Genomic DNA, 8,008 nt, shown 5'->3' with positions numbered 1-8,008 from the left:
TTTTTTTTTTTTTTTTTAAAGGAGCTCCGGTGATTCTGATGTTGAGCCTGCCTCTTGCATGTTTCTGTTCACAGCGTTCTTACTCCTAACCAACAGCATGACACTGCCTGGGGATTTGTTAGACATGCCAAATCTCAGGTCCCCTCCCAAACCTGCTGAATCATAATCTGCATTTTGACAAGACCTCAGGTGATTTAAAGCCGAGGAACTCTGTTCTCAAACATAGAACCTAAGGCATCAGATAGACTAAAGCATTTACTACTGGAGAGGAAGTCAAGTTCAGTTTCCTTATTATTTCTGTTCAACACTAGTTTTGGAGTTTGTTTCTCTCTCCATTTTTCTGAATGGAAGTTTTTATTGCAGTTCTTTGGGTACTTTTCCCACATTAAGTATTATGGATACTTATGGAACTTATTATGGATATTTATGCATAAATTACACACATGGTGTTGGATTACAGTGAAACAAGGAGAAGAACTAATAGTGCAGTAAATAAGATCATAAATTCTGGAGCCAAAATGCAAAGATATAAATCCACCTGTGCCATTTAGTAACCGAGTAACCTTTCTCTTGAGGTATGTAATAGTACCTACCTCATTGGGGTTGTTCTAAGGATTGAATGAGTTAATAGATATAAGACCCTTGGAATAGGCCTGGCACTTAGGAAGAGGTCAGTAAATGTCAGCTCTGATTAAGAACACTATTGTGCTTTATTCATGACAATCCCATCTATTGGGACTTTGGATTGTCTTCCATTGAGGAGAGTAGAAAGAGTGCTTACATTTTGTATGAAGTAGTTACAGGTGGTCATCTTTAAACTTTGAAAGGAAGATTGGGCACAGTGGTGCATACTTGTAATCCCAGCAACTTGAAATAGGATTCTAAGTTTGAGGACAGCTTCTACAATTTAGTGCAAGACCCTGACTCAAAAAAATAGAAAGGGGTGGGGATGTAACTCAGTGGTAGAGCACCCCTGGGTTCTGTGCTGATCAGATCCTTTAGTCACAGCAGTGAGAAAGCTGACTAAAACAATTATGATCAAGAATTTAATTTACCTTACATAGCTATATGATGTAGTACTTTTATATGACTGACCGTACAATTTGTTCATACCAGCATCACCCCCAAACACCCAAGTAATGTGATGTTAAATTTAAGATGGCTGGGGCTGGGACTGTAGCTCAGTGGTAGAGCGCTTGCCTCGCATGCATGAGGCACTGGGTTCAATCCTCAGCACCACATAAAAATGAATTTTAAAAAATACAGATAGTTTGTCCATCTACAACTAAAAAAATTTTAAAAAATAAATTTAAGATGGCTACAAGGTAACTAAATGATAGGAATTTTTCAGCTCCATTATAATCTTATGGGATCACTGTCATATATGCAGCCCAGTTCAGTACTATACACATTTTAAAATATATAACTGTGGAAGAAAAAAATTGGACAAAAGTGAAGGGCTGATATTTCTGCCTTTTTTTTTTTTTTTTTTTTTTTTTAATGCTTCCAATGAAAGAGGAAGGTGCTAACATTCTTGACAAAATACTAGAATCATTTAGCTTTTTCTCTTTGGCAATAAGAGTTTGAAAAAATATACAATAGTAAATAATTATTGAGGAAGAAAGAGCTTTTGGGGAGGATAAAACTCAAAGGAAAGTTTTGCACTTACACCTTTTTTTTTATGCTCTCAAATGTGGTGTATAAAAAAGACAACTTAAAAGATTTATATTTTGTTTCAAAATTGTCATTAAGTTCATCTGGCACCAAGATAGATGTTGGCTTCTAAACACAGTTCTTCACTAAAAGGAACAACGGCCTCTTAGAAATGAGTAATTCCAGAGCAAAGGCAAGTTAAGCTACTTATAAAGAAAAAGCGGTTTTTTCAGTTCACAGTTTTGGAATCTGAAAGTCTAAACAACATGGCACAGGCTCTGGAGAGGGCCTGGTATGGCACATGGATGACAGGAGTACATGCAGGCGGACCAATCACATCTTGACACAGGAAGCCAGAGAGTGACTAGGTAGGCTCAGGGTTTTTTTAAAGAACCCACTCTTGTGAGAACTTGCTCCCTGAATCCAGTATTCCTTCTAAGGACAGGAATCCCACTGACCTAAGGACTTCCACAAGGGCCCACTCCTTAAAAATCCCAGTACTGCCGCCCCGGGAACCAAGCCTCAAACACATGAATATATGCTTAACAAACAACATCTAAGCCATAGCAGTCAGCATTAAGTTAATTAAAACTATAGATTTCTTGAACTTATAGTTTATAAATACTTAGCAGTCATCTTTTTTTAATATTATTTTATTTATTTATATGTGGTGCTGAGGTTCGAACCCAGGGCCTCACATGCAGGCGAGTGTTCTACCTCTGAGCCACACCTCAGCCCCTTAGCAGTCATCTTTAATGTTTTCTCTCTTCACTCATTTATTTGGGGCCTTAATGTGGGTGCAGTAGAGTTTGGGTAGAACTATGGACTGGAGAACTTAAATATGGCCTCTCGTGGCAGTCTTAAGATAGTCCGGCCTCTAAGGGGCAACTCAAGGTTCCAAAAGGCCCGAGTGGAAGCTGCAGGGCTTATGACCAAGCCTCAGAAGTCCTAGCATATCCCTTCCACTGTACTGTCCTCTATTCGTCAAACAAGTCACTAAAGTCCAATTCAAGGGGAGGAATACTAGACTTCCCCACTCAACTAAGGAAATAGAAAAGGATTTGCAGTTGTTTTTTTAATCTAAAACAGTGAGCTCTTACTTTAAATAACATAATCCAAGTAAATTTGGAACTCTTACATTTCCTAGTCTATTTTGAGGCTCTGGTTGTTTTATGCGCATGTGTGATGTGGGGGCCCCAACCCAGGACTTTGCACATGCTAGGCAAGCATGCTACCCCTGAGCTACATCACCAGCCCTCTTAAAAAATTATTTTAATGACACCTGAAGGATATTGAATTGGTTATAACTATGTAAGTGAGCAAACATTTGGATAACACAGAATCTATTTTTCCTCAGTCATTTAACATTTAGTCTTCTATGAACAGATATTTTTAGGGCTTTCTTAAATTTCACTTACGGGTTAATCCCCACAACCTTGCCTCAGCAGGAGTAGCTTAGAGATTTCGTAGAAATGGAATGTAGAAATGTAACAGTGGTCCACTTTATTCTTTGAATTAGCCCTTGCTACTCTGCCACTGTGACTTATTTTTAAATGGACATGTTTTTTTCTCTTCCTCTTTGCCTGCTCCTCCCTAATCTTGGAGGAAACAGGATTACCTTTCTTCCCCATCTAGGCAGGGTTATCTGTCCTTGAGCACTCACCCACCACAGGAACAAAGTAATTCAGACTTTGGGGATGGTACCAGAAATCTCAGAAATGACCCTCTCATATTAACAAGTGAAATTCAAATCCAGTAAAAGCCCCCTGTTCCCCTTGGTGGGCAGAATCACAGCCTCTGGGACAGGAGTTGCCTGTGCTGCTCTTTTGCTGGCAAAGCTAGAAAACTTCTTTTTCCTATAAATAAATAAAGGGGGACTACAGCTCAGTTGGTAGAGTGCTTGCCTCGTATGCACAAGGCCCTGGGTTCAATCCCCAGCACCACAAAATAAATGATAACATAATTAATTAATTTTAAGCTGAGTACCCTTTATCTGAAATGCTTGGAACAAGAAGTGCTTCAGTCTGGGAGGACATTTTGGATTTTCTAATTAGGTATTCTTAGTCTATATCTGCAAAATAAGGGCTACAAATACAAAAGAATTTTTAATCAATATATAGATTATTTGCAAAGTTGTGTATTATTCTGATCTTTGCTAGTGTTGACCTAACCAGTGAAGAAACAACTGATTCCACCAGTTCAAAAATCAACCTATCTGAAAATACTCAGCAAGAAGATGGCAGCATGTTCTCTCTCATTACGTGGAATATTGATGGATTGGATCTAAACAGTCTGCAGGAGAGGGCTCGTGGGGTGTGTTCCTACTTAACTTTGTAAGTATCACTTTTGTTGATCATTTACTATGACAATGTGTCTTATATAGCTATGGAATGACAGCTCAGTGTTGTGGGCTTTAGAATTAGATTTAGGTTCACAGGAGAAACTTGTGAGGTGATTGCCTCCAAGAGTAGCATCTTGAGGTGGGACAGATAGGAAATACCAATTTTTGTTAGAAGCCTTCTAGAATTATTTTACACAGTAAACTTTGTGTGTAATTACTATAACTACTGTGAAATTAAAATTCAATGATCTGTTTTTACCCTGCACCAGTTAGTGACTTGGACAAACCACTTAAGTTTTCTGGAGTTTAGTTTTCTCACTATTTTAAGAGAATCAACAGAGATAACATTGAAAGCATCTATTAAAGGGCAAGATCATTATAGGTTCTCAAGTCATTCAGTGTGTTTTGGTGGTGGATTTTTGTTTTTATGGTGCTAGGGATTATGTCCAGGACCTCACACAAGCTGGGCAAGTGCTCTGACTCTGAGCTACATCCCTGGCCTTTGTTCTTTTTAATTTGATCATAATAGTGCTGAGTGTTAAGTAACATAAATCTTTCTCATTTTATCATGACTCAAAGGTCAGTATAAATGTTGGATATTAAGTGCCCTAGAGGGTAACAGTTTTACGTTTCTTACACTGTGGAGTTTCTTTCATTGAGGTAGCTGAAAATGAATGGTATACCTAGTATTTACATTCAATTGATGTTTCTAATTAGGTACAGCCCAGATGTAATATTTCTACAGGAAGTTATTCCCCCATATTATAGCTATCTAAAGAAGAGAGCAAGGAGTTACGAAATTATTACAGGTAACACTTTTCCTGTTATTTAATTTGTCTTTTTCTTTGAAAAACAGATGAAAGAGCTGAGCAGGGTGGCACATCTTTATAATCATTTATAATCTCAGCAATTTGGGAGACTGAGAGAGGAGGATCACAAGTTTGAGGCCAGCCTCAGCGTTTTAGCAAAGTCCTAAGCAACTTAGTGAGACCCTGTCTCAAAATTTAAAAATGAAAAGGGCTGGGGATGTGCCTTAGTGGTTAAGCACCCTGGGTTCAATCCCCAGTACCTCCCCCTGCCTGCCTACCCCCCCCCCAAAAAAAAATAGATTAAAGAGATAGAGCCAAGTTTAAGTTAACCTAATGGAGTATAGAGAAGAAAAAGCACAAATATAAGTTTCAGGGAAAAAAGGTATAAGATTTCTAAAAGAATTATAGGAGAATATTACATAAAGTTTAGGGTTAACAAATGTGAAAAAGTAGTTGAAATGTCTGATTTTTTTGAAAAATGTAATGTACTACAATTTGAAACACTGGCTGTGTTTTTGGTGGAATTCAGTTAAATTGTGTGTGCTGGGATATCACCAGGGCCTGTCTGTGCTGAACATGTGCTCTGCCACTTGAGCTGCCCCCTGAGCATAGTTATTAGTCATTTTAAGCATGATAGTTACATTGTGGTTATGCTTTTTCAGAGTCTTTATTCTTTTTTTGTCCCCCTTGTCTTTTTGCCCTGAATAATTTGATTTTTTTAAATTTTCCATTTATTTTGTTTTTGCTAAGTATGTTTATCGTAGCACTTGGCCATATCTCCTGGTTTTGATATTCAGTATTTTCTGGGGTTTTTTTTTTTGTTTTTGTTGTTTTTAATTTTTGCTTTTACTTAGTATGCTGTATTTAATTTTAGTTTATTCTTGAATCCATGACTGTAAGGGAAAAGAGTCTCTCAATCTCTGTTTGTTCCTCTTTGTGGGCTTCTTTTCGGCATGTTCTTGGGGGATTCTTTATGTCTCTCTTATTTTGTATTTCTTGTTTTCTGAATCCCATGCCTTGCTGTTCCTCAGTTTACTTCTTCATTTTTGGGGGGAGCCAATCCCTTGAATTACTTTTTAAGAAGTAGTTCATTGAGTAGTGAAGTTTTTAAATTCTAGAATATTGAAAATGCCTTTGTTCTAGCCTCATATAGTTGGTTGATAATTTTAAATGGATGTAGATTTCTAGGTAGGAAAGTCATTTCCCCGTGAATTTTGAAGACACTGCCTCAGTGTCTTCTAGTTTACAATGGAGGTGATGCAACTATCTTAACTTTTGGGATATATTCATTTTAATTTTATAGGCTTTCTGTTCACTGAACAGTTTTCTTTCTTATATACTTTCTTTCTTTCCTTTTTAGTTGTAAAAATGAACACTATACCTTTATTTTGTTTTTGTTTTTTGTTTTTTTATTGATTTGTATGTGGTGCCAAGGATCAAGCCCAGTGCCTCACACATGCTAGGCAAGTGCTCTACCACTGAGCTACAGCCCCAGCCCCTTATGTTTCTTCTTGATTAATGAATACTGCAGCTTATTTCTAAGAGCCATCTTTCTTCTTCTTGTTGGTTTTAGGTTTTAATCTGTGTGCCTTCACTTCCTTCTCATCTCTTTTGATCTATTTTTGTGTCAGTCATGTTACCTTAGACCTGATACTTAAATGTCGAGGAATCCTTGGCCCTTGATACAGTTAAATGCAAGGTACTAAAGAACCGATTGCAACTTAATATTTCTGGGCAAGTTTGGGTAGTACACCTCACCAGAGGTGAGGGAAGCATTCGTTCATTTTAGAGCCAATTGCTTATTGAGTTGAGGGAGATCCCCGATTGTCTGTGTGTCAGTGTGTAGAAGCCTTTAACCTGAAACCATTCAGTTGCTTTAAGAAAAAATTCTTCTTAAGCCAGGATTGTGTGTAGCACATGCCTGTAGTTCCAGCTGAGGCAGGAGGATTGCTTACGTCCAGGAATTCAAGATTAGGCTAGTCTACATAGCTGGACCTGAGACCTCCATCTCAAGAAAAACAAAATAAGAGGAATAAATTCCTTAGCTCTGTCTCTGGGTGTTGGTGGTGTGCTTGTATTGCCTTCTTGCTAGTAGGAGGTCAGTGGGAGGGAGCAGCTGAGGCACCCTCTCTTGAGTAGGCACACCTTCATTTTATCCTTGTTTCTAGTCCACACCTCACTCATTCTCCTCTCACCCCTCCTGTAACAGCTGGTGATCTCTAGTCTCCTATTAGTATCGGGACCACTGGCTGCCCAGAGGTGTAGAAGACCTTTGGGATGTGTTTAGCCCCGTAGTCAGTCCTTCTCCTGGCCTCCTGTCCTGAGGTCAGCACCTGTCTTCTGTAGTAGCCTTATGGTCCAGTCCTGTTTCCACACTTTGGTGGAACAAGCCTGCTTGCTTCTCCTTGGTGGTCCTCTATCTGCACTCAACTGGTTCCCCGCTGTGCTGATAAACCAGTTACCACTTGTTTCCGTGCTCTCTCTTTTCTGCTGTTGGGAACTTTAATTCGCTGTGCTTCTCTTCTTATTCTCTTTCCTTCTGACAGGTTTATATCTTTCTAAATTTTTTTATTCATTTGTAACAATTTTTCTTCTAGCGTGAGATGTAAATACATATAGTATGATATATAAATTCATCTAGATTTGCCTTAGTTTAAGTCTCATCTACTCTATACCAGAAATTTCTCAAATTTTCTCATTTGATATTGGCATCAAGTTAACTACCTGTGCATTTCTTTCTTTCTATTCTTTATTTTTAAAAATTTTTTGCTAGGGATTGAACTCAGGGCCTCGCACGTGGTAAACAAATACTCTACCTGAACTACACCCCCATCTCTGTTTATTTTTATTTTTTTTATGTCTTCCATGCTTCTGATTAAACTTTGGGATGGGACAGGTAAACATAGGCTAGATTGGTCGTGAGCTATTTTGAAGAAGTTTAAAGATTTAGATCCATTTAAATATGTTACCTTTTGTTATAAAATCTTCAGTAAAGAAACTTGTGATAAACTGAATTTTTCCCTCACACATTTGAAGGTCATGAAGAGGGATATTTCACAGCTATAATGTTGAAGAAATCAAGAGTGAAATTAAAAAGCCAAGAGATTATTCCTTTTCCAAGTACCAAAATGATGAGGAACCTTTTGTGTGTTCATGTAAGTCATTTAAATTTGAGGTGTTTTTCTTTTTTTTTTTTTTTTTTTTT

General features: G+C 37.9%; 1 protein-coding gene across 2 annotated transcripts in view; it reads left to right on the top strand.

Annotated features, from left to right (window-relative positions):
- Positions 1-169: 169 nt before the first annotated feature.
- Positions 170-8,008, top strand: part of Tdp2 (tyrosyl-DNA phosphodiesterase 2) — a 14,130-nt gene continuing 6,291 nt past the window's right edge. Inside the window, exons 1-4 of one of the 2 annotated variants that reach the window (XM_048799866.1) lie at positions 170-189; positions 3,813-3,986; positions 4,712-4,803; positions 7,840-7,958. In XM_048799866.1, coding sequence (XP_048655823.1) covers positions 3,898-3,986; positions 4,712-4,803; positions 7,840-7,958 — 300 coding nt within the window. In that variant the 5' untranslated portion in view covers positions 170-189; positions 3,813-3,897. Of the gene's footprint in view, positions 190-1,546; positions 2,022-3,812; positions 3,987-4,711; positions 4,804-7,839; positions 7,959-8,008 lie in introns of those variants that run through there. The other variant, XM_015494184.2, reaches the window with a different exon arrangement.

The sequence above is a fragment of the Marmota marmota genome, unplaced genomic scaffold (genome assembly GCF_001458135.2).
Source record: "Marmota marmota marmota unplaced genomic scaffold, marMar, whole genome shotgun sequence".
In the NCBI taxonomy this organism is placed as follows: Eukaryota; Metazoa; Chordata; class Mammalia; order Rodentia; family Sciuridae; genus Marmota; species Marmota marmota.
Note: the sequence above shows the minus strand (reverse complement) of the source record. Positions and strands in the feature narration are given on the sequence as shown.